The sequence below is a fragment of the Cariama cristata genome, unplaced genomic scaffold (assembly GCF_000690535.1).
Source record: "Cariama cristata isolate BGI_N322 unplaced genomic scaffold, ASM69053v1 scaffold10666, whole genome shotgun sequence".
In the NCBI taxonomy this organism is placed as follows: domain Eukaryota; kingdom Metazoa; phylum Chordata; class Aves; order Cariamiformes; family Cariamidae; genus Cariama; species Cariama cristata.
The window spans coordinates 68,323-95,697 of NW_009622710.1; the positions used below are offsets into that span (position 1 = coordinate 68,323).

General features: G+C 37.7%; 1 protein-coding gene across 1 annotated transcript in view; it reads left to right on the top strand.

Annotated features, from left to right (window-relative positions):
* LOC104163433 (disco-interacting protein 2 homolog C) overlaps window positions 1-27,375 on the top strand; it is a gene marked incomplete at its 3' end in the record, with an annotated part of 135,094 nt that overhangs the window by 66,281 nt on the left and 41,438 nt on the right. The window contains exons 14-27 of the mRNA XM_009702442.1: window positions 357-450; window positions 568-687; window positions 1,507-1,621; window positions 6,119-6,258; window positions 7,898-8,034; window positions 9,924-10,132; window positions 10,946-11,060; window positions 15,546-15,747; window positions 17,835-17,944; window positions 18,740-18,820; window positions 22,423-22,546; window positions 24,180-24,301; window positions 27,006-27,117; window positions 27,237-27,346. Of these exons, the coding sequence (XP_009700744.1) occupies window positions 357-450; window positions 568-687; window positions 1,507-1,621; window positions 6,119-6,258; window positions 7,898-8,034; window positions 9,924-10,132; window positions 10,946-11,060; window positions 15,546-15,747; window positions 17,835-17,944; window positions 18,740-18,820; window positions 22,423-22,546; window positions 24,180-24,301; window positions 27,006-27,117; window positions 27,237-27,346 (1,791 nt within the window). The remainder of the gene's footprint in view (window positions 1-356; window positions 451-567; window positions 688-1,506; window positions 1,622-6,118; window positions 6,259-7,897; window positions 8,035-9,923; window positions 10,133-10,945; window positions 11,061-15,545; window positions 15,748-17,834; window positions 17,945-18,739; window positions 18,821-22,422; window positions 22,547-24,179; window positions 24,302-27,005; window positions 27,118-27,236; window positions 27,347-27,375) is intronic.

Genomic DNA, 27,375 nt, shown 5'->3' on the forward strand with positions numbered 1-27,375 from the left:
GGGATAATATTAACCTGTGTAACAAACGTGCAGACATTGTTCATCCGATGTTTTTCTATTTTTCCTATTTAAAGTGAATCGCTTAGAATGTAAATAGAAAGAAAATCTGTTTCATTTTTTTCAGTACCACTTCAAAGTTATGATCTGATTAGTCTAAATCCTTAATCCTTAATTAAAACATTAAAAAATGGAGGTCTGTTTCATCTTAATGTAGATAGCTAGATAAGAAAAGATAAATGCCAGCATTGACAATAAAACAAGCATAGAATGATTTGCATAGATGCCCCTGCTCTTAACACAATGTAAATAGTTACCACGACTGTTGTATAAAACCCATTTATCTTGCTTGATTTCAGAGTGTCATGAACATGATGCATGTTATAAGTATTCCATACTCCTTAATGAAAGTGAATCCACTGTCATGGATACAAAAAGTCTGTCAATACAAAGGTAAGGGACAAGAATATACACAAGTATGCTTGATAGTCAAAATCAAAAGTACAAATTGATAATACAGCTGTATAGCTTTCATATGATGTATTAGTAATCTTCCCATTCTGATTGCAGCAAAAGTTGCCTGTGTAAAATCCAGAGACATGCACTGGGCATTGGTGGCACATCGAGATCAGAGAGACATCAACCTTTCGTCACTGCGTATGCTAATAGTGGCTGATGGTGCAAACCCATGTAAGCTATGCTTCTGCAGTCCCGTAGAGAATGGGAAGTGTTTTCTGTCTTGCTTTTATAATTTCAATCTTTAGCCGTCTTAGCTAAAGTATTACAAAGTGTAGGATTTGTCTACTGCAAACTGTATGATATTTACGGAAACAGTAATTAATTTTGGATTTTTTAAAAATACGTTTTTCTTTAGCTAATCCTGAAGCAAACTTGATATTCCACATAGCATAAGTTGCAGTAAATCCAGTTTTGTTCAACATGACAGTCATGTATAAAGACTGAAGTAAATAACCTTAAGCTACAGAAAGGATCAGAATATTTCTTCTGAATGATGGTGCTCAGATGCAAAAGTAACTGAGAATTTTAGGGGAATACTTATACTACTCTGGAGAACCACATCTGGATCATCATCTGAATTAATAGCGTGAACTGTTTCTCTGTATTATTTAAGATACCAACGTACAGGTGTTCTGCTTGTTTGTAGTAGTTTGCTTTGAGTTTCTGAATTAAATCTTAAATTTGCCTCTTCCTAAAAACCAAAACTCTAATGAAATTCATATTGTAAATCTAGCAGTAATGGCTTTTCTGCATAAGGATAGTGAAAGACCTTTACGCTCAAAGATTAGTCTGTATTCTCTGTATGCACACACGACTGTATATAGATACATATAGTTGTAGCAGCTATGACTTCTTTCCCAGTGGACACTGGTCCTTTTAAATTTTTTCTCCTGAAAAGCCTATGTATTCAATAGTAAGTTTGCAGTTTGAATAGCATCACTTCAGAAACCAGATTATTTTTCTCCTCTGATTTTTTTTCCTTTACCCCAGGGTCTATTTCTTCCTGTGATGCATTTCTCAATGTCTTCCAAAGTAAAGGTCTAAGACAGGAGGTCATTTGTCCCTGCGCTAGTTCACCAGAAGCTCTCACTGTGGCTATTCGAAGGTACTGTGTCACACCAGTGGAAATAGATCCGCTGTACTATATATGTGGTAATTTGAAATGAAAAATTTATTCAAGTATGAATCTGCATACTGAACTTCTGCATGACATTTTTAGTTTTCATTTTGTTTATGTCCAAAGAAGACATACAGGAAGAATTTGTAAAGTAGTAGTTTAACTTCAGAATGCTTTATAATATAGTTCCCATTTCTGTAATTTTGTCTAATTTTAAATGAAATAGACTGAAATAGAAAAGCTAGTTCTCTAAAAGAAATGGAAAAATTCCACCGTAAGCATAAAATTAATTAAAATGTGGGAATTAAAGTGGAACTGCTATTGAGGAAAATCATTCTTTAAAGTAGTCTGTTTAAAAAGAATTATGACATTCTGCAGGTTGTTTTCGGCTGACTGGCACTTTTTAACCACTCATAGACTCTCAGTAATCATCTGGAAATGCCCTTTGAGTCTGGAGGATTTGTGCCTAGAAATAAAATTGATAAATTATAATGAAACTATTAAGCCTTGTATACCTGAATGTCAGTATGAAGCAGTCACCTGTCATGAATGTTGTAGAACACAGTAAATGGCCTAAGTGTTGTCTGTTTTGGCAGAGTTTTCCAAAAGTTGTACCTTGAAAAGCAGGCATTTTGTTTTTAAGTTCAGATTTCTACAGCCATTTATAATTGTTTCACATGTTAAAACATGCAGTATAAAAGTGTAAAACACTGTAATAGCATTAAGTAAAATACTTCCTGCCACAAAGTTTAAAATGTGGTGTCCAAGTGAAATTTAACTAGATTTTCAATTAGCTTTTCAAGGAAACATCACAGGAAGAAAGATGTGAGGCCAAGAGTGTGGTTGTCTTTTAGCCACCACATTATTAGCCTAAAACATCTGAAAGCTATCCTTCAGGGACTTATCCTGTCTGGGTTAGTTATCTTTCTGTGAACGACAGGATCTCAGAAAGCCCTTCATTCAGCTCCACCAGCCTGTTCTCAGCTTTGTACCAAGGAGTATGTTGTTTTTCCCTTGTGATGGGTTTCCCTGCCATAGGCTGTACAGACCTTTGCTCCCTTGGAGTGAGTAAGTGCCGAGAGGAGATGGGTGGGCAGCGGATGTCAGTTGTGCTGAGTACCGATTAATGGGAAAGGGTTTTCATTTCCTGTGCTAGCCCTGGACAATCTGCCCCAATCGCAAGTTATGAAGTGGGAGAACTCACTGTATCTCAATATGTGATGGCTGGTGTGCCCTTTCTAGACTTAAACTCCGTGCTTGTAGCCATCTGAAGCACTAGAAACTCATTTTCAAATTAACTAGCATTGAGAGCTTACATAAAAAAAAAATTATTAGCACATAAAATAGTGGATAATTCCAAAAGAAAAAAAAATGGCATTTTTATCTTCAATGCCTTGCTGTATAATTACAGAACAGTTCTTACTACAGTGAATGTTACAGAACACGTATCTCTTTTTTTGAAGTCTGTTTAATGGTAGGATAATACCAGCTGAACTTAGGAGCTTTAGTATTTTTCATTTTCTTCACGCTACTCCACTGACAGTAAAGTCATTATCATACAAGTTCCAAAGAGTTACAGCTGAAGTATGCATTAGAATGACTCCCCGCAGAGCGCAGATCCAGAGAGCTCCATGTTAATGCTCTGACTCTTTCAAAATCTATGGTGTATTTTTACTCACCTTCCTGCAAGGAAGAGTAACAAAACCAATTCTCAGTTGAAATATCCTTATAGTTTAGAAAAAGACAGTCAGTAATAGACTAATAGGTACTTCAGCCTTAGAGCTGAATCATGAAGCCTAATATTTAAAGGAATGTGTCACGCAAATAATTCTGTACGGTATTCCCCTTTCGTTTATTGCATATTAGTCTGAACCTACTTGCTTAAGGGAGTGCAAAAGTTTAAGAACACATCTTTTCCCTTTTAAATGACTGGTGAAAAATAGTGGTAAAAGAGATTGTATCTGTAAATGGTAGTAGTAACTGTTCTCAAAATGCTCTACAGCTACTCAGTGTGAACAAATCAGCTTTGAAGTAGGTGCACGTTGTCCCTCTTTGACAGTTAAGGAAATTAAAGGGCTAAGTTTGTCTGGTGGTTTAAGCTAAATTTACTTAGTATATGAAGTAGGTGGAATTACATCTTTGTTTAGTTGTTCCTACCTTAATCAAAGGATCTATGTTTGTCTAGCAAGCAGTCTTACAGAATTACAAATCCAGTATTAGAAATATTGAATGTGTAAAGAAAATTTAAAATGTGAACTTTAAAATAAATTATAAATACATTAGAATGGGGTTATTTAAATCTCATCTTCTTTCCAAGTGATTTCTCTCCTGCTTGCCAGAGATATTTTTTTAGGGTTGTTCCCATGTGGATATCACGCACAGGACAAAATAAGATACCATATATTGCAGGATTGTTGCTGACAAGATACTTTCTAAGAGGATGTATAGGTGCTTAGCTCCCCACCTCACTCCTCCATCCTGGTTCTCTGTATTTCTTTTCAGTGTCAGATAGCTAGTTGCCTGCAAGAGGATACTTGAGCACTGTTAACTGGTGTCTTATTCAAGGATCCACCTCAGACTACCAGGATAGCAGAAGTACTCTCAAACAGCAGCTCTGAAATGCCTGTCCTGTGGACCCCAGGTTCTTGACACCAACTCTTTCCTTCTGCACCCCTGCCTCCATCACACAGCGCTTCTTGCTAACCTGGGCGAAGCTGTTACCTCAACCCAGGCCCACAGCAAGTGTAGCTCTGTTGACAAGTTCCCCCAACATGATCCTAGCAGGCCTTGTGCCTCCAGCTTCCCTCCCTGGTACCCCTGTCCTCTACACAGCCCGTGTCTTTCAAAGCTGTGCCCACTCTTCTTTTTAGCAGTCTTTGGATGTGATAAGTAGCACAAGAAAACCTATGTGATGGAAGCCTAGATAGTCCTTACTCCTAGAAGGTTGTGAGAAGCTGTGTATGCAGGAGGCCTTTCTTCTCATGAGCAGTAAATTGTGTGTTTTGGGGAGCAAGGATGAGAGGAAGTTGATCAATAATGTCGCTGAAAGTTCCTTTTACGTGATGGGAATGTTATTTATCACAGCTGCTTGTTTACTAGCACCATTTGTTATGGTCTAATGCATTTTCAAGCATGCCCACATCCTTCTTTGTTGACAATGTCACTTGAGAAATATGCCTCATAAAACCTATTAATTGAAATTTATAGTGCCGATCACTGCACGGCTTACATGAGCATGATTGGCTAAGGCCCATCTAATATTTCAAGCACAGTAGAGGAGAAATGTCATATAAAAGGACATTATCTGTTAAAAAATAGTTGTGTTATGATGGAATATTTAGGAAAAATACAGAATCTTGAACTAATTATTGGCTGGTTTATCCATCTTGAAAATAGCTGGAGTCTGGCTGCTCTACATGCATGCATTATCCACACTCAAATCACCATCACGTTAGCTTCCAGTTTTGCATTTTAAAATGCAGGACAGTACAAGAATCTTTCCAGACATGAAAAAAAGCCCTGACATATTCCCCTGACTTAATAACTTGCATACGTCAACATTCGTTTCCTCAAGCTACACTCGACATACATATAATTGTATCCACTGATAGAGCAGGCGGTTTTATATTGAAACAAGTTGACAGACAGCTTGTGCTGATGTTGTGGAATTGTACAGCGTGTCAGCAGTGAATCTGAGCAATCTGAGGCATTACAAAGAGGCTGCATCCACAACATTTTGACCATGACTGATGAAGGTGTAATTTGTTTTAATTTTCATGTGGTAAATTAGAATAGGAAGAATTCAATTATATGCATTAAAATAAAGATGGTAAAATCCTTGCAGCTTCCACAGATACTTGGCAGTGAATCTGTTACAGCCTAATTTCTTCTGTTTAGTAATTTTAAATGCTGAAGTATTGAGAGTAGGAAATCATATCTGTGATTTAAACACAGCATACTTGTATTCTAATCTTGGCTTTGATATCAGTGTGCTAGAGTTAGCCTTTTAGTCTGGAGGGTGAGTTTGGTTTCCTAGTTCTAGGTTGCCTCAAAATAGGTAACATGAAGAGAGTTATCAAGTTATTTACTGATCAGTTCCAAATATTTAGAGTGTAGTTTCCCTCCACATCATCTGCATTGCTTTTCAGGATTTTTAAAATAAGGCAAAAGGCTTTTAGTTGAGTCATCGAGCAATCTTTATAAACCTATCTGAAAATTAAATACAAGCTGTTTTGAGTAAATGTTAGGTATTCCTTTCATCTCTGCAGCTCCATATATGTGCGTGGCTACTGGATGGGAGAGTGGACACACATAATTACTCAGAAATGACTGAAAAACGGGATTCTGTCACATGTAGTAGGGGAAAAAAGAAGGTGAAATTTTTAACTCTCAAATAGAGGAGTATTTGCAATAGCAGTCCATTAAGAATAAGTAAATGCTTACATCTGCCTGATGGTGCACTAATGTTATAACCCATGGTTGCAGGCCAACAGATGACAGCAATCAGCCACCAGGAAGAGGAGTTCTGTCCATGCATGGTCTCACTTATGGAGTGATTCGAGTGGACTCTGAAGAAAAGCTTTCTGTTCTGACTGTCCAGGATGTTGGCTTAGTGATGCCAGGAGGTGAGGAACTTTCTTTGAAACTTACTAGCATTCATCAATTTAAGTAATTAACTGTAGAAAGTCATAGATGGATGTACTTTGCTGTCAGACAACAAACTTTGGGATTGGAACATGTGTATTTGAAAACATTTTAGTCCAAAAGGATTACCTTGTAAAACTTCATGGTTTGGAAATCCCAAAATTTCTTCTCTCTGTTTACCTCAGTGGCTGTCTCTGCTTGTGTTAGCAGTGTGTTTTAAACAACCTGCCGTCACATCAGAATATCCATTCCTTAACTGTGAGATGCTGGTAGAGAAGATAAGAAAGTTGGAGTACAATGTCTGGAGGCTATAAATATCCATAAGCCTGACACAGATGAGACTTGGTAGTGAAAGTTTTCATAACCTATGCTAAGGATCAACAAAATTGCTATCTGAAGGCTTGCAGAATGTTTTTCCAAAAATCTTGTGCTGTCACTGAGTTATTAGAAAGAGGAGAAATGACTGAACAGTTCATGTTGATAAATTCAAACTGAAACCGGTGCTTCTAAAGATGAAGATAAGATTTTTCATAAGAGAGAGAGATTTTAAATGAGCTGTTATAGGGACTAGAAAACAGTAATACTGTAGTTTTTCATAAGAGAATGACTGTTATGCACCAAATGAATAAAACACAATGATGCATCTTCTAAAATTTCAGTTGGACAACTGAAAATAAAGGAAGATAAGATTGGTTGTTGTCTATTAGTTATCATATAAGATATTATGTTATAATAGATATTATGTGCCATCTTGCACTTCATAATACATTCTGATCGTTTTAATAAAAGTACATGCTCCTGTTTATCCTCAGAGTGGCAGAAAAGTCTTTCAAGATTCTTTACACTTGTACTTCAAAGATGTGCTGATTCATTTCTGGTCTCCCTTGGTCATCATATCCTCTTTCCAACTGCAAAATCTACACATGCTGGACTCCAACTCCAGGGACTATAGCTAAAGCAGTGTACCTACTTCTTATTCACATGGCTGTCACATAAAATAGTGCATCTTCCTCAGACCAGTGCTTTCTGATCCCTCCCATTTAGCTCCTGTTGTCTCTGCAGTCCTGTAAGACCTGTGAGAGGGAGTCTGAGCTCTGATAAATTCTTAGTAAAACAACTGTACTAATCTGCTAGAATATCTTGATCTTTCATGTGATGTTACTTGCTACTTTGTGAGAGGTTGATTTCCTGCTTACCAGCCTCCCTGGCAGTATAATTATTATCAAGAACTCCGTTAGGGTATTTCATTTTCCACTGACTGCGGCAAATGTGGTTTTCAATATGCAAAACTGGGAACACAGTCACATTTCACAGCAGTATTACAGATCAACTGAAATTTTAGAGAGCGAGGCAAATTAGGTTTTGTTATCAGTGTGAAGACTTAATATCAGTGTAAAGACCTAAAGATCTTCATATAAATATGATTTGTATAAATATTTTTTGATATTTTTGAACATTTGATAGTGTTGAACACCTTAATGTTTGAGAAACTGATTGTTAGACATTAGTCTACATATAATTTATTTATGTCAACTCTACCACAATGTCTTTCCTGCAGCATTTATGTTATTCTGTAGTTTGTTTTATAATATTTTTTAAAGTCCTTTGCTCTCCTTCTAGCTATAATGTGTTCAGTGAAGCCAGATGGAATTCCTCAGCTCTGTAAAACAGATGAAATAGGAGAACTTTGTGTATGTGCTATTGCAACGGGTACATCATATTATGGACTCTCAGGCATGACCAAAAATACTTTTGAGGTAAGCTGACCAAAAAATGTTGTATAAAATCCTTTCTTTTTAACTTTTCTATTTTGAGATAGTATTTGACATAAAATATGGATAGTAATAATATTAGTATAGCAGTAATAATCAATACGTGTGGCTTGGGACCTATACTCTAACCAGATAATTTGCACCGAAACCCATTTCATTAAGGGCAATAGTAGATCTTTATGGGGGTTTAGTTTTGGCTCTGAAGAGCTTTTACCTTAATTTTGAAAGAAGATACCAGGGGCTGAAACAATCAGAAGGAAAGCAGAAATAACGACCAAGTTGAAAAGGTAATACTGCATGGGTCTATGAGCTAGCTATGTGCAGAATTTGAGTGTTGCAAACGGTAGGAAGGCTGCTAGGTATTTTTAAAAAGCATTTTCCAAGATTTCCACAACACAGCCAGGATTAAAGACTTGCATTTATACAGAATCCTGACAGATGTTTTTTAATAGACTAGACATGACTAATATCTCCTGCAAAATGCAGATCTGAATGTTGTAAACACTACGCATTAAATAATTAAGGGAGACTAGTGGATATGATTCTCCATTCTGCTATTGAAGCCAGGAATCCTACTATGCTATTGTGATCTGAAATTTGTTGATAGCTGATTACTGTGGTACAAGAACAATTGGCAATACCCAGTGTGAATGATAATCCTGGATTTGACATATTTCAGGGCAGAAAGGTACTTAGGTTCATTTTGTAATAGTTGCTGTAATTGTAAAATCATTCATAATTCATAACTGGGTCTGCAGTTTAACAGCATATTTAGACTGATTTAGACTTATTCCTAATGGTAAGCAAGTAAATTGCCATTGAGTGAGCAAGACCACTCATTTTAAAAAAGTTAAGCATGTTCTTAGGAGCCCTCTCCAGGTGGCCCTCTTTTCTGGTTTACTGTGTAATTCACGTTGCAGATATTAGAGTCAAAGACTTTAGTGTTCCTGAAATGAATTATGGCTGAGGATATATAAGCATTAAATCTGTTCAATAAGAGTCACCCATGGGCATCTGCCAGCAGAATTTGACCTTTCTTTTTAGATGAGCCTTGAAGGACACTATATAGACATGGTCTTCCACTTGCCATTGTCTTAAATAACTTGCCTTTAGACTATTTCAGTTTAAAGAAGTGACGGTGGGAAAGTGTGGTTGTGTCAGAATGTAGCTCAAAGTAGCTCACGTGCCAGAGTGATAACACTGTGCTTGTTAGGATAGAAAAAGCAGTAGAAATCTGTCTTGTGGAAGTCATGTGTGTGTCTGGTGTTGAAGCCTTTAGAGAGGCTCTGTATAGAGCTGTATTTTCACTTTTAGACATGCTACAGAAGGCATTATCACTGGTATTGTGAGGACTTAATTGACCTTAGATAACAATGAGGTCAGCTGCAAGAGTCATTAATTTATAGTACCTTAAAATAGCTTCACTTGTAGCTTGCTTATTTCTCTATATTGTGCTGGAAATGAGCATAAGATACTGAAAAGAACCTCTACTGTAACGTTTATGATTTAATCTCTCAGTAACCTGTACATAGCACCTCAGGTTAGCTGCTGTCTGCACAGCGTTTTTTTTTTATTCAATACTGTTTATGTTGATTTATATATTATTTTAAGGTCATAGATAATTTACAGAGCCATGGTTAGGGAAAATGTGTATGGTAAACAGAGTGGCATTGAACTTGCTGGGGTACTGAAAATTACACATGCGAGTCTAGGAGTTTCCTGACACTCCCTTTACGGTCAGTGAAGAGTAAAGACCATCACCAGCAACCTATTTACTTCATTCCTGAAGAGCTATCTGAGAGAGCGTGCCTGAAATATTTTGCAGCATGATCTCTGTGTATAGAATTGAAGACCTGTGTTTCTCTGTCTTACAGGTGTTTCCTATGACCAGTTCTGGTGGCCCTATCACTGAATATCCTTTTATAAGGACTGGACTACTAGGCTTTATAGGACCAGGTGGACTTGTCTTTGTTATCGGCAAAATGGATGGTTTGATGGTTGTCAGTGGAAGAAGACATAATGCTGATGACATTGTAGCAACAGCACTGGCTGTGGAACCGATGAAATTTGTCTACAGGGGAAGGTTTGATCCTTTCTTTTCTTAACACTATATAGAAATCCTTATTTTGCTTAGAGCAGGTGTAAGTGACCCAAAATGCTTTCAGGAGGCAGTGTCTAATCTGCACTGTGATTTCCCTCCATTGGTGTTCATATTGCTAGAACCAGGACACAGCAAAGGGAAGACTAAGAGAGTGTTGAGGCAGACTTTAGACACCAAGGTCCGAAATGATGAGTATTAAAATTTCCAGTTGAACAACTGGTTAATTCTGAATGTGTTGACTCAACAGGATCCTTTCATGAGTTGAACATTTCCAGTATGCCTATCACTGAAGTTCTTGAACAAGACAGCGGTTCTTGTGTGACGTTCCTAATGTGCTGAAACTGAGCAGGAGAGACTACAACTTCCAAAGAGCCTAATGCAGTAACATGCACTCACATTTGATCACATGGCAGACCTCTCACAAAATGATGTTTCAATTACTTTCTTTTAAGATGGGGCCAAAGAAGGTGCTTATGCTGGCTGTTATGTAACAGCCTAACAATAACTTTGGTGTGACCCAAATTTAGTGCTTTTCTTATCCCAAGAATGTTCACTTCTCCAACCCTGCTGTGACGTTATGCCTTTATTTACATGGTTCTAGAACAAAGCTCCCTATTTCCCCTCCAGAAGTTATCCAAAACTGTTGTTTCTTTTTCCCCATAAATAAAATAGTAATTGAGACACAAGTTGTCTGAGTAATAAATAACAAAATCATAGTTTTGGAGGATTAACTTAGAAGACGGGTTTTTCCATCTGTCCTGGCACTAAATACTTTTCCCTCCTTCTCTTCTATAGAATAGCAGTGTTTTCAGTGAGTGTACTGCACGATGAAAGGATAGTTATTGTTGCTGAGCAAAGGCCAGATTCCACAGAGGAAGACAGTTTTCAATGGATGAGTAGAGTTCTCCAGGTAATGCTCTTTATGTATGTTTGGAAGCTATTTTTTCCTGTTTTATATTCTTTTTATTGATCTTTCAGACCCCTAAGGTAACTGACATTTGTCTTTGCGTAATTGTAAGTCCATCTTCAGTTGCACTTGCACCTAATGAGCACAAAATTAGATTCTTCTGAGTGACAGTTCCTATCTAGGCCACACATATCCAGAGAGTGATCCTTTTCCTAATCAAAATGCCTTAAGAAAACAGGGATGAATTGAAGTAATAACAAGAAGAGAGTAGCGTACAATTTATAAGGATGTAGTTATTCATTACTTCAAAAGGGTAATGAATGAATGTATTACATACTTTTACTGTCAAAAGCTACCAAAGTCTCTTACTAAACAGTTATTGGCTCTGTTATGGAGTTCACCTCATCAAAAGTAAATATAAGTATCTGAGCTAGATCTCCAGATATTTTTTTTTTGATCAGTGAGAGAGAATTATGTTTCTAGTGCACCATGTTGATAGCTAAAATAAACTGGGTGAAACACAATCTAAAAATGCCAATTTCTGTCCACCAAAATGAAAGGAGGTGATTGATTAGCTCAGATCTAGGTATCTACAATGATGTTATCTGCATAGAGAACACCTATTGCAAGGGATCCCATTCCAGCTGTCTGGTGGATCATGCAAGGCACATACCACTGTGGTGAAACACTTGGTGATACTGTTCGACAGTTCGACAGTGTGACCAGAAGACAGAAGCTACTGAGTGCTAAAAACTTCTGATCTTACGTGTAGCAGTCCAAGTTAAGGCAATATCATTACCATACTCAAAATTTTTTTCAACTCTAATGTCCACACACAAAAAATTAGATACTTTAGATAGCACATATTCCATCTCTACCATCTCCATGGTTAAGCCAATTCTCACTCAAAAGTGGTACGTTTAATGGAGACGTAGTGAAATTAACTCTCTCTGTTAGTACCTTGTGAAATGGTCTCAGCTCTGTCTACAGCTTGTCACCTGTTACTTCCACTTCCCTTTCCTACCTTCCTTTCTGTCCTTCCTCAAGGACTCTTCTCAGGTAAGTATATTGCAAACATCTTTTTTGCTTTGACCAAAAGCCAAAGAAAAAGGTCCTGCGCAATTCAGAGAAGATGTTTTTATCCGTTATTGCTTTGTACTGAGTAAGAAAAGGAATCTGTCTACAGTATCCTTGAAGAAACTGAACAAATAAACTTTCATCCATCTCAAGACAGGTTTATCTGCTCTCCTGATTTAAAAGATAGCTACATTTCATACAACTAGAGGCATCTCATATTCACAGTAGATCGAAATTATTACCAAGAAAAGCTAGAACCTCTAGCTTTTCCATCACACAGAAAACCTTTGAAGCACCTAGTAGCACACAGGGCAACTATTGTAGAAGGAGGGGCCTTTGGATTGCCCATGCTTTGATAATTTTTATTAAGTATCAAGCTCCTAAAGAAAAGGTTGAAACTCTGGACTTACACTTCTCCTGTTTTGTCAGCTGAGCATTTTTCTGACTTTTACAGAAATCATGTCTTACACCATCACAGCCAGTAGAATTCAGTACTGAAAACTGTGGGAGTCCTGTGTCAAGTTACTCCTGCCAGAAGTCAATCCTGTTATTCTGAGTATGATCAAGTCACAGCAGTGTCTGAGAATGGTAGGCCGTATATCAAAGTATACATACGTGTGGCTGCTTTCATCACCCGTATGTGAAGTCTGCAACTCTGGCACACGTCACTATGTGAACAAGAAGTTTCTGGTTCCACTTCAGCTGAAAGCAGAGATGGAGGACAGAAGCCAGGAACATGTGGGATGCTTTGTGTCTCCTTCCCAATCAGAGTTTTAATGACAGATGTCAGGAAGTGATAACCACTTGCATCTGAATCATCTGCTAGTGATGAGCAACATACCAATACCAGACTTGTGTCATGACTCTCCATGATGTCCATGATAAAAAACTCTACGAAGTTGCTACTCATTTCTGATGATGTTTGTGGGACTCATCTGACACCCTGCGTGTGCTGCTCTGTGCCAGCCCTGCCCTACACTGCCTGCTTCTGCTGTGTCTTGCTGCGTCTCCTCTTCCCTAGAGATGAGCTGCATCAATTTTCAGAACTTCTTTCCAGTGGGTTGCACATACTCTGACTCTCCCTGACCCTTTCTGTTCCTCAGCGGAGGGCTGAAGGATGGTAGAGCTGCTCTATGTGCAGGACTATGTGGGACTGCATCTATGGGTTTTAGCAGAGGCATGGTTGGGAGGGAGTGGTCAGGCTGGGTATAGACTTTCTTGACAGTAGTGAAGGAGGAGGGTATTTTAGTGACAGTGTGAGTGAAGATCCCAGGTCACTCAGCAGTTCAGTCAGATGGATCCTAGATACTTATTTGTCTCCCTGCTGCAAACTGATCTGACCCTTCAGGCAGGGTTGTGGTTCCTGTACCTGGCAGACTGGATGTTAGTTTTACCAGTTCCAGTGTGCTGGCAGGACTTGACAGGACTAGTCAAAGCTAGGAGGTCTACTGCGGAACTGGAGAGTGTCTGCCTGGAGAAATTTTGTCAGAATGACATGCTTTCTCAGCTTGAACAACTAGCCGTCTGGACTCTCTGCAAGTTCTAGTATCTCTAATTTGTTTTCTCAATGAAACAGAGAGATAAAGATTTCAGATACCTGTTCACTTCTGGCCGAACAGAGTCATTTCAAAAACCAAGCCATCTCATCAAGAGACATAAATGCCAGCAGTATTAAAATTGACTGTTACTCTTCTTTCTCAGAATTTTAAGCCTCAGTTCATCAGTGCTCATCCTTGTGAAACAAAGTCATTCCCTGCTTCAGAAATGTGCTAGACTTGTAAGTGTGAAAGGTGACAATTTTGAATGACCCATGACATCAGGCATTGTGCTGCAGATGTAGCTATCAAAGGAGACAGTTCAGAAGTCACTGAGGAATCATTATATAAAAACCCTTCATCCCATCCCAGCTGGGTGTTGCTTTCCATTCACCAAATCTAGGAGCCACACTGGTTGACATTTGAGTAAGAGTGGTTACTTGCCCTGTAACAGTTTTCCTTCAAGCTGATGTCAGGTGAGGATCCTATGATTTAGCACTGCTTCTCAGAACCTACAAAATGATAACATTATGATTAGGAGGTTACGATGGTTACTGCCAGAAACATAAGACATAGTGTGTTGGCTGTCATATATATCTCGCTATTGCTGATCTTTCAGGTAAGGTGTCTGTAGACCAGCAGCGAGGTCTTCCAATACTGCTGTGAGATCTACCGCTACTAAAACTGCAATATTTGTAAAATAAGTAACTACTTTATTATTCTTTCTTACAACATTTTCTAATCAAATCAATAAAAAATGAAGCAAACAGAAGCCAAAAGCAAAGTGTTACTTAGAGTATCTGTAGAAGTAATCAGTAATTTATTGGTCTACACTTAAGTACATAACTATAAATGATTATTTGATTCTCAGAATACAGATTGTATCTTCAAGGCAACAGACGTATGCATTCACTTTTCTCACAGTTAAAAATTAAAATGCAAGTTAAGTAAATTATATTTTTGAACATTAGCTACTCATTAGAGATGCTGTCTGTAATTTGTTTCTCAGTCTGCATGAGTGGCTGAAGTTGTTTTTCTAACTCACTGCAATTTTTGTTACCAATGTAAGGAAAATAACTAGTTAAAATGTGTATGGAATTAAAATGTAGGTGAATGGATATTCATGTTTACCTAAAGAAGTTACATAGATACTGTACGTTACAGATTTCATGAAGGTGATGCAGTTTATTCCACTTGTCAGACAACGAACATGGTTACTATAAGATTCAAAGATGTTATTTCTCAGGTTTTCATTCAACAGATTTTTTCTTCAAGTGGATATTTTCATAGTTTTCCCTTTTATTGTTGTCATTTCCCATTCCTGCCTGTAAATCTTTTACACTGTAATCAGACAGTGAAACAGTTATTAGAAAAAATTTAAAAATTCATGAACTACATAAATCAGTAGGTATATGGTGATATACATGCAACCTTTGAAATTTTTCTTTGCTCTCCAAGATGGACTAGATGTTAAGTTGATAGGAATGTTTTGAACTTTAATTCTGAGAAGCGTGCAGGTTAAAACCAGTTTCACGTGAGTTGCCACCCCATTTTAGGAATAAATCTCCAGAATACATGCTACTAACGTGTGCCTAAGAGGAATGCCTAGGTAGCATTTCTTAATAGATTTCTGTGTATTTATCACCAGCTTTTTGTTTGCTTTTTTATCTTCTGGAATGAGTGTAATAACGTCTGGTACATTTCCGTCCACCTGTTCCCATTGAAAAGAACCTCCTTATCACTGACATTGCTGAAGCGTCTTTCCGTTGGCAGTTGATTATTAGGGTTGGTTTATGCAGTAATTCAGAACAACATGTGCTTATTAGAATGATGAAAAATTAGCCTTTCATTAAAATTAACTTCCTGCTTTTTTTAGGCTATTGACAGCATTCATCAAGTGGGAGTCTACTGCTTAGCGCTCGTACCAGCAAACACACTTCCCAAAACACCACTGGGAGGAATACATCTGTCGGAAACCAAACAGCTCTTCTTGGAAGGATCGCTGCATCCTTGTAATGTGCTGATGTGTCCCCACACATGCGTAACAAACCTGCCCAAACCAAGGCAAAAACAACCAGGTAAGATGAGTGAAGGCAAAGGGACCATGACTTAATGCTGTGTCTTCATGATACTGTATGGAGCAAAATCAAAGAACTGTTAATGCAGGTGAGAATCAGCTCGATCAGCTGTTCCTGTTAAATATTCCAGGTGTGTTAAGAACAATCTTTTTTCACAGAAGCTAGAAGTACCTTCACAAAGAATGCAAGGAAAAATGCTCCAAAGACCGAAGTTTAGTAAAAATGAAGACATTTTTATCACTCTACTGAGACCACACCTGGAGTTCTTTGTAAATTCCTGGTCAGTTATGTTTAAAGAGGATGGACTGAGGCCAAAACAGAGAAGGATAAAATCTTGATGTATTTGAAGGCTGAGTTTGTAAAGTAGAAACAGAGAGGAAGAGGACTCTTGACACTAAATAACAGCATTGGAAGAAGAGCAAATACTTAGAAACTGGTCATGAATAAATTAAACCCAAGAATGAGCATAAAGGTTTTTTACCTGAGTAGGGAGGTTCTAGATTATTCTTACAGCAGATCTATTTGAGGGAAAACCCTAACTAGTTTTAAGATGATTCTTCAGAACTTCTGCCACACTTTATGGAGAATATTGGATGAAATGATACAGTAAGGCACTGACTCAATAGACAGAAAGCTCATGTATCCCGCTGTCATCCAGTCACTGGTTACTCATGCCCAATGAACAAGTGAATGTTAGCAAATTTTTTACTTTGAATCCAATTGCAGATTTTAGTACTTAGATTAATTTCAAAGATTTCTGGATCTGTAGCCTCAGGCTTAAGACCTGAATTCAGCTACATTAGGCTAAGTGTTGGTTACTTTCCATGTTTTTACCCTCTGGATCTCCAATATGGGGACTATCCATCATGAATTCAGTGCAAGTTTGCCAAAACTGTCACCTTGTTTCTTTAAAACCTTTGGACAAATGTTTCAGAAATCAAAACTACAATCTCAGTTTGCAGATACTGGGAATGTCAGAGGTTAACAGTGTTTGTCACTAACTTAACAAAAGCAACGGAGCCTTTAACTGCAGTGCTCACTTCAGTATTTCCATGTTGCTGCTTTGCAAAGTAATCACTGAATTATGATCAGTGCAGTGGAGATACTTATAGATACATTGTGTATATGTTATATATATCACTAGGTAAAAGCAATGCCAGGAACGCAAAACCCAAACTGATAGCATCACATGCTCCCATTTTGCATAGTTGTGACATACCCAAGGGATACTGCTTTCATATTTTTAAAGCAGAGTGGTCTGTAGATGTTGTTTATTGTATGTTATCTGGTTACTTACACGTCTTTTAATTTGACACTTATACCACATACCATCACTGAGGCAAGGCTTAGACATCATAGACTAGAAACAAAGCCTGGTATCAATGGCAGTTTATCAGTAATCCATGCTGGAGAAGCAGGAAGCAAATGTTAACATGAGCGTAAATGGTATCAGTGAGACAGATATTTTTCCGTAATGGCAGCAACAAAACATCTATGAAATCCACCTCATGGAGAAGTGTCAGCTGTGACATCTTCCTTTCTTCTAAAGTTAAGATATTTTTCTTCAGTCCCTAACTTGTGCTAAAGGGCTTGCGTATATTTTATCATATGCACCATCTGACTTCCTGGTCCTTGTCACTTCATTCTATTACATTACAGAATTGCTAATAGGGATGCAGCTTAGCCCAGGGTACAGAAGGGAGAAATAGGAACATTGTTTCCAAAGCCTGGATACATGTCATGTGGCTTAAGGCACTTGAATGTACATGCCTAAATTAGGAGCTGAATTTTCCAATTTCCAAAGGTTCCTTATTTCAAGGCAGACAAGATGTATCTCTGGCTGTAGGGAGCCCATGCTAAATGGCCTTCCCGGTCAGATATGTTTAGCCGGGATTAATCCAGGCCTGCGTATCTTCCAGCTACTACTGGTCCATCAACCAAAGTTTGTATCAGCAGAGCTGTGCTGAAGGTTTGGTGTTGTGGATAGCAATGAGGAAAATATCGTGTAATGCAAAAGAAATAACAAGAATTTTCATCCACAAATGAAGGATTTTTCTTGCACTTAACACATTTCTGCTTTATTCTAGAAATTGGCCCTGCCTCTGTGATGGTGGGGAACTTGGTCTCTGGAAAAAGAATTGCACAGGCCAGTGGTAGAGATTTGGGACAAATAGAAGATAATGACCAAGCCAGAAAGGTAAGCTAAACTTTCTGATGTGGTTTATGTTTAGCTAGTTAGCATGAGGACAGTTAGCAGCACATAGATTGTATTATTATTATTATTGCAGAATTTGTTAGTGGCTTTTTTTAATTCACTCTAATATATTTCAGAACCCCCTTTACAGATAAATATAAAATAGACATGAGAGGGAATCACTGCATTTCATTTGTATGGATTTTTTTTTACAAGTTTACATGGGACAACAGAACAAACATGGTGGAAAGTGTTAACATGGCTGCTGCCAGAAATCACTCTTTATTATATCTTTTTTACTAGTTCAAGTGGAATCCAGGGAATTTTGTTTGCCTATATGGTTCTGACCTTATTTGTTGTTATTTTGATCCTGTAGAATCAAGTTGAAATTCAGCTATTTTGGGGGCTTATGTGAGTAATTAAATTAGTAAGTTCTAAGCTGTATAAATATTTATATATTTATAGTAAGAGAAAGAAAGGAAGCTAAAGAATTAAAATTGTGCTTAGATTCAGAGAGATCAGTAAGAAGTGGTTTATTGCTTTGAAAGTATATGTAGTAATACATCATAATCCCAGCAGTGGCTTCACTTCCAGAGACATCCCTGCTACCATGCAAAAGCACCTTGCTATAAATATATCTGATGACAAGAGAATTAATTCATGTTTAGTGCTTCTGGGTATTGATGTAAAATGTAGCATATAAATAAGAAAGACATAGCTAAACTAGCAAAAATAGTTATCTGGTTTTAAATCCAAAAAGTTATTTAGTGTCATGACTATCACTCTGCTTTATTTTAGTTCCTCTTTCTCTCAGAAGTGTTGCAGTGGAGAGCTCAGACTACTCCTGACCATGTGCTTTACACTCTACTCAACTGCAGGGTAAGAAGCTGGGACTGTTACTCTGACAGGCTGTGGTGTGGAAAATGGCACGCTGGTATTTCAGCTGCACCTGCTTGTGCTATGGCTGAATATGATCTTTCTGTTTCTTTTCCCATTAATACTCTGCTGTTATATTAAATGTTCACTGAGGCAGAAAGGAAGAGAGAATAGTCATTGCCAGTTGTCAAAATATAGATTGCTTTTGTATCAGACAGCACGCCTTACACATTTCTCATTTCTTTTTCCACCACATATATGTTGTGGGTGAGCTGACACTGCGAATCTATTTCAAAACTGATCATTCCTATACCAGAGACTAGTATTTAATACTGCTCACCATCCTGATTTCCAATTTGAAAAACACAGGCTTGGCAAAATCAAAACATTTTCCCTAAATAAAACAGTGATTGTTGGTTTTGAGACTGGACCATCTGGGGGAGGTGTGAGAATGGGAAAAGGAGGTGAAAAGAAGAAGAGAGAGGTCCAGAATCCAACCAGGTCTACAGGGGATCACTAGTAAATCTCTCTGCATAGCCTATGTGAGGTGCCAGCCTGGCACAGCATTTCATTGCTTATCAAAAATGAATTAATGCATGTCACATAGTACGGAACTTGACTTTACTAGGAGTGGGTGATTACAGACTTCCTAGATGACTGTAGATGACAAAACAATAATTCCCAAGACCACTGTAGAGAATGAAAGTCTGATTTCAAACCATCCCACCACAGTACATCTAGACACATCTGTCAAAACTGGGAAACATACATAGTCCATGAGGGTCTCCAGGAGACAAGGGGCCTGGAAGAGTGCTATTCCCCTGGGCCACCTGGAGTAACTGGTGTTGTCTCAGCCCATGTGGTCCGTACTCAACTTGGATGGGTTCTTAAACCTCCAGTAATTTATGAACCTTTGTGAAATGACCACTTACTGTATTCACAGGATATGCTTCACCAGCCCATATTACAGCACTGGTACCAAAGTGCAGTTTGAGGCTACCAATAAGTCATTAAATTACCTTTTTTAAATTAAGATTAATAGCTGATATTATGTGAATGTATGCAACTTGACAGATAATAGTAAAGTAGTAACGTAGTTGTCTGTGACAAAGTAGAAGACTTGAGAGGCAATGCTGTTTATAGATTCAATATTACACCATTAAAATAGTGCATTGTTCTGTCCTGTAAGTTAGGGACAAAGATGCTGTGAGAAGGAGGCAATGATATGTACGGTCTCATCTCCACACAGGCTGTGACTTTTAAGCTTCAGATAAAACCAGATTTCCCATGCTGGCAGGAGGGTTCAAACAGTGGGAGGGAAGGACACAATGTGCAAAACTAAAATTAGCAAAATAATTTATCATTCCATAGAAGTGAAAAATGATTGAATTTTGAAATTCAGTTTCTCCACTATTCTCAGTGTGGAGTATCTTATCATATCAACTTTGTTTGAGAGATGTAATGCTTTATGGAGAGATTTAATGTTTTATGGGAAGGAGTGACAGGTCTGATGGCGTTTAGCCTAGGCAAGTTTTATTACCCATCTTGAATTTTAGATCTGACTTGCAACTTTTCCCTTTTTGTGTTCCTTGCACATTGTCTGTACACTTTGTTCTAAAACATCCAGGCATCTAGCAGTGGATGACTAATAGAAATCCACTGAGATTAGTGTTTTCCTGTGACCCAAGCTTTTTGAGAACTTGAAATATTTCAAAAATAGCACAGTGCATTGTTTTTAGTGTGCTTCATGAAGGATTGCAACACCTTTACATTGCAAGACAGCTTGTATAAAAGACATGAAGGGAATAGTTGCCTGGTGCTTGCCGATGATTCTTGTCCAACAACAGGATTCTCCTTCCCTGCACTTCATATAAACACTGTCTTTCTGCTGGTTCACGTGCAGCAAGTGCCAGAAGTCTTAAATGTAAACAAGTTTTGAAGAAATTTACATGATTTGCAGCCGTTCCCTTTCTGTGCCAGTGAGGTCTGTGCTGCTGATGTATGTGGGGATACAAAGGGTCCTTCTTCCCTTGACAATGCAAACAGGCAATTTCTTGAAAGAAGGAACAAAGAGTTTAAGCACATTCCTACTGGCAGGTCTACAGTGACAAGGATACCCAGACCTCAGGTCACTTTGGCCTCAATTAGGGCTGGACAAATGGAAGCCATCTCTAGTCCAGCATCTATATAGTTGCATATGTCTTTAGAGGAGGCTTTCTTAGTGAAATGATCTCTGCGTTGTTCAGAAGACTGATTAAAATTGCCTGAAGTGCATTTCAGTAAGCGTGGTTGCTGAAGACGGTGAAGAGGAATGCTAAGCCTTGACTTTGTCCTTTTTATTTTCAGTTAGATTGTCCTCTTTGTTGACAGTTTATAATAAAGTTTGTAAATGCCAAGTAATGCCTGGTAAGGTGCCACTACTTCCAGTGCGAGTCCTTTATCAAATGACTGTCTCCTCTCTGAAGCTTGTGGTCAGTAAATATTGCGGTGGTGCGTGGGATGGTGGTGGTGGATAGAAACCAGCAATCAGGCCAAATGCTTATTATTCCTTGCCTTGTTAAAATAGAGTCTAAGGAATATTTAGATCTTCTTGCTTTCTGTCTTAATAGGATAGTGATAGAATATTTTTGTTTGCGTTGCATTTTTGATACATTGTTCTTTTTAAGTGTGTGTGTGTATGTATATATATAAAATTAACTTTTTTTCCCCCGGTTTTTTCAGACTCCCTATTTTTACATGAACTTAGTGCTTGTGATAGGTGCACTATCCTATCGGTCAGTCTGTCCGGCACGTTCACTTTTAGACTTCTCTTCTGAGGTGTCAGCTGTGGTAGTGAATTTTGTGATACAGATGTATATATTCCTCTAAAAATGTATTTGTATGTGTGCGTATATACACACTTATATATATTTAGGAAATGCAAGAACTCTAACACTCATCCAATTTTAAACACTGTATCTGTTTGATAGTTTTGGGTTAGCCAAACTCTGTAGCATATTGACACTTCTCCCTTTTTTTCATGCTGATCAGTTACTCAAATTCAACAAATGCCTTTCTCCTCTGTTTCATTTATATGCACATGCTTAGCTTTTGTTCCAGACTAATTCTTTTCCCTGTCACCAGTTATTGTTTTCTCCTGTGTCTTTTGTCTCTTGTCCTTTAAAGTCTTTCTGCTGTGCCATCTGGCTTTACTCCAGCATGCAGACAACAAAGTGCAATTTTTAGGATTGCCCTCCACAGATTCTCCAGATCTGCAGGGTCCATAAAGGCACTTTCCTGGCTGTAGGAGGAATGCTGCCTGTATAGCAAGGGACATACAGGTTACATGGGTAGGATATTAGCATGCTACCATACTCCCTTGGTTGGAGAAAAAACACTGTTGAGCATAGAAGGTACAGAGAAAGGAATAGAGAATGTTCCTCTGTTTTACAAACATCTTTTTTCCTTCCAACTACAGTTTGGCATAAGGCTGAAGGTTTCCATATTTAAATTGATTGCATGACATACTGTGGCTGCACCTCATCCAGTAACCCAAGGTGCAGAGGAAAATAGAGTTTCAGCACATTGCATTATCTTCTATGACATTTATCTTTCCTCCTGTACAGGGAACAATAGCCAACTCATTAACATGTGTCCAGCTACATAAAAGAGCTGAGAAGATAGCTGTCATGTTGATGGAAAGGGGACATTTACAAGATGGAGACCATGTGGCTTTGGTTTACCCACCAGGTAAAGAACTGCAATGTTTAGTACCTTGGTAGTCCCAGAAGTTTATCAAGATCCTTTAGAACAGTGCTACATTGGTGGTGCTACCAACCTGTAAACGATGTTAATTGGCAAAACACAAAATACTTGCTTTATGTACATTTCTTTGAATTTAGTTGTGTATTTAAAAGAATTTCTCTTTGTGTATGCACATAGGTATTATTTCTTGGGGTTCAGATTAAGATTAACCTGTGTTTTTAAAACCTGTCTCTTAATAAGCAATCAAATTTAATTGCTACTTTTCTTTTAATTTGCTGGTAATATACTATTTTATGACCACACAGTTCTGCTAAAATATTCCATCTCCTGAATGTTCTTAGATTCACCTGTTGAATTCCGTCTTGGGAGTGCCACATTTCATGAGGGTAAAGCAGCCATACCTAGGAAGTAATCCATGTTGTTTTAGAGTAGAAATATGATGAATAAATAGCAGATTAGTAAGAAATATCAAATTATAATAACTATTTTCTGTATAGAACTTTAACCTAGACAGGTCTCTGTGGCTTGGATTTCCATCTTTTGACAGAAGGGCTTTTAAGCTTATGTTAACTGGTACCGTGTTTGACATTTGCTTGAAATTGTTTCTGATGTAGTGCTGCTCTTTTAACTTTAGCATTTCCTGTGTGTTGGTGCAATAAATAGTCTGATTTAAGGTCTGTATTGTGATGTTTGGTTTGTAAGGACTGCAAGATACTGGTTAAATCTTTATAGGAGTAGTTTGTCAACGGTTAATATGAGAAAACTTTTTCCATAAAAGAAAACTAGTATTTTAAAGTCTTATTTTCTGTATTTCACTTCCCATGAGTAAATCATTTTATTGAAGTAACAATAACCTAGAAGTACTGCAGATCCTTTTCCACTGAAAGAATAAAACAGCCCCCATTGTCGTCTTATCACAGCCTGTGTACAGCAGCAGGGAGCTATCAAACAACAGTATTCAAGGGATCTTTGTGCTGTTGTCTGTTCAGCCTCCTTAGATAGCCTGAAGTGTGCTGTCCACAGTCTGTCACCTGCAGTCAATATTTATATTGAACAACACATAATTTTATGTTAGAAGCAGTATTTCAAAATCATGGCTTCTATTTTTACTGTAAAATTTCAGGTAGGTAAGTCAAAGCTGCATTTCTGAGGTTAAAAATTACATCAGAAAGACTATTTAATGAAACCTCCAGATGTACTATCTGCACCTGGTAGGAACGGGCATCATCCTACCTCATCCTTTTGCTAGGGCATCCCTCTTCTTGTAGACTCTGATTTGTCTATAAATGTAAATTTAGGAAGATAATTAATCTGTAGAAATCAGTCTTTTTAACAGGTTGCTTCCTGATCATAAAAGTGGAGTTCACCTAAATTATGATATCTGGCTGCAGCTTTGTGTCGCCTCTGGTTTTTCATGCTTAGAAGAACAGTACGACTGAAAGGAATCAGTGAAGCTGAACAAATACTGACAAGGGGCTGAAAAAGAAGTCTGTTAAAGGGTTTAGTCGCTCATTTAACCTTCTGAGTTGAGTTCCAAGTAATATGTATGCTGACATAGGTGTCTGTGATTAAATGATTTGATTTTCAGGGGAGAATTTTTGTTTTGTTCTTCATGCAGGAATAGACCTGATTGCCGCATTTTATGGATGCCTGTATGCAGGCTGTGTGCCAATAACAGTTCGACCTCCACATCCCCAGAACATAGCTACCACGTTACCTACAGTGAAGATGATTGTGGAGGTGAGCAGACACCTGAAAGTGCACAAGTAGATTAAATGGGTGATGGATTTGCTTAGTCTTTAGGAACAGTAACTTAAGTGAGTAGTAGTGTAGGTTGAGGAGCTGTATCCCTTCCAAAGATTCAGGACTTCAGTGTGTTGCAGAATCAACACTGCTTGACAGCACACAACCTTCTGACTTCCTCTGTCACATTTTGCTGCAGTTATGCTACTCCTTTCAAGAAATATATTTGAAGTTCTTTCTTGTATTCAGCTATATGCCAGGAATGGTAGGATTCCTCACCTGGCAACGCTACACTGACTATTGAAAAAAATCCCAATGGAAAGGTTAGCTTGACTTGATGATGATTTGTGCTCAGCTCTATCTATACATCTAATTGTTTTGCAGTTTGTAGCAATTTCAAAGTTCTGTTGTGAAGATGTTGGTCGGTATTTTGTTTCATCCAGAGAAGTTTTACTCAGACTTTTTCATTCAGTGCTTTCTTTTGGTATTTTGACTTTGTCTAATAATGTTTAGTCTTTGTGGCACATAAATAACTGCATTGTGCTTGTTACTGAGGGAAATAAAATTGTTGCAAAGAGATAGCCTTTTACATCTGGCAGTTTCTAATCTATGGAATGAAATTCTGAGTCTCTGGAAAAAACAAGTTGAAACAAATGTGATTTTAACATTTCTAATTAATGTTGTTATTTTCAAATGATAACTGCTAGAGATGGTTACCATTTGTGGCTTTCCTATGACATCAGATGCCACAAAGTACCAGTAGAGGTATGAGAAATTGTCTTCAGGGTTCTCGTTATTTAATATTTTGGTACTCACAGTTTTTAAACATCAGTTGTTAAAATTATAGAAGTGATGTAAAAGGAGTTATTTTGTTTTTCCTTTCATGTTTAATAGCCAAACTAGATCTGTTTGGTTTCGTGATTAAAAACTAGGACAGGTCTAAGCTGACTTATAATCATTGTCCTTTCAATAGACTAACTTTAAATAAAATGTTGACATTTATTAGCCATATTAATGCCAGTTTGTATTAAAAGCTTCTCAGCTCTGTTTTACAGAAGATTTTCTTTCATTTTAGAGAGCAATGACCTTGCAGAAATTAAAATATTGAGATGGTTCCTTCATTGCCAATGCAATCATACAAATTTCCGGGTGTATTGAGGTCAAAACCTGCTCTGAGGTGCAATATGTCTACACAGCACCTTTTGAAGACAGTAAGAATGACTTCTGAGCCAAATTTGGCCTACATAATTGTGTTTTGGTGATGAACTGGTAGTAGTAAAATATAACTGAACATTATTGAGCCCAATCTCGAGCAGTTGCTAACCTGTAGCTAAGATGTCTTCTTTGTCCTTCCCACTGTGCTATCTGTTTACCTCCAACTTGCTATTCTCCAGGCATGGTCATTCTGTATTTTAATGAACCTCCTGATCTTCCAGATAATATAATTCCTGAGAGGGCTAGTAGCCATCGACTTTTGAAATTCCTTTTGTTTTATGGCTTCGCTATGTCCCAAATCAAGATTTTCATAGACTAAGATTAGCTATGTAATTACCTTGCCTTGCCATGACAGTGACATGATTGGATTGAGGGATGCTGTAGTGGTTTCATGTGGCTTCACTTTTAGCTTGAAATACTTAGATTGTCCATACAGGGAAATTGTGGGGTTAGAGGAAGTAAGTAGAGCTTGGGTCAGTGCTTGTATGCTCCTAATTTCCTCATGTGCATTATAAAGTTGGCCTATAAAGTTGACCTCCATGAGATTACTGTCAACAGAAGCTGATCTCTTCTGCTCAGTGGTAAAATTTAGTGTACATATGGTTACTGATTTCCTTAGGTTGAACATTGGAAATTCAGTGTGCAATGAAATGTTTCAGATTTCTTAAAGAAAAAAATACTCTTAGCAATATTTGCACAGATTCTCAAAGTTTGGGGAAAAGAAGAATGATACTGCCTTGTCAGTTTTTCCTCTGTACTATCTTCAGTGATTAACAGTGTTCATATTTATGTTAGGTTGAATATTTCCTTAGATATATTAATTTTTATAATCAGTAAGAAATATTCTTGTAGTTGCTACTTATGAATTTTTAAAAATAACAAATCTAAAAGGAGAATACCTTCAACGTGTGTCATCTAAAATTCAGTGCAGATGGTATTTGCAGTAAACTCACCATTTCATTTCTTAGTGCCACTTGTACAATTTCTGGTTAGAGCTACTTTGTTCCCAGTAGTTTATCACTAGCACAGGAATTGGAAATACATGGCTAACATAAAATTGACTTAAGATAGTAAAATTATTCATATAGATGTCAGGCTAGGTTTTGCTTTATTTGAAAATACTATTTTTAAACCGAGATACATTACCATCACATAGGAGATGTTTTGGTCACAGTCTTCTGCTGCATTCTGGGTTCATAACTGATACAATGTGTTGGAAAAGTCACATTCTTACTATTAAGGTGCCTTTAGTTTCGTTACAACACTCTTCTCAAAGTGCAATTTTCATGTAATTTGTAAAACTCGCATGACTTTGTCTGCTTTGTGAGCTACATTTTTTGTGCATCTTTCCACCTCCCGACTGGAAAATATAAGACTAATATACCTGTGGTCTGTTCTGGCAGAAAATAAATCATGGTCTTGCTCATTTTCATGGGCAAATTAATCAGTATCCCATTGCATTATTATTTATTTCTTAAATTCCTAGGTGAGCCGCTCTGCCTGCTTAATGACTACACAATTAATATGTAAATTGTTACGGTCGCGAGAGGCGGCAGCAGCAGTGGATGTCAGAACATGGCCTCCGGTACTAGATACAGGTGAGTACTAAGGCTCGGGGACCTCTGTGTCTTCTTTTATCACTGTATTTGTCAAGCACTCAGAAGTCTATCTGTCATGGGAGTAAGATACACACATATTCTTTCTCTATTTTCACTAGACGATTTGCCAAAGAAGCGACCTGCACAGATCTACAAACCTTCTAACCCTGAAACGCTTGCTTACCTTGACTTCAGTGTCTCCACAACTGGCATGCTAGCAGGGGTAAAGGTAGGGACTTCTTGTTAAAGCTGGCATTC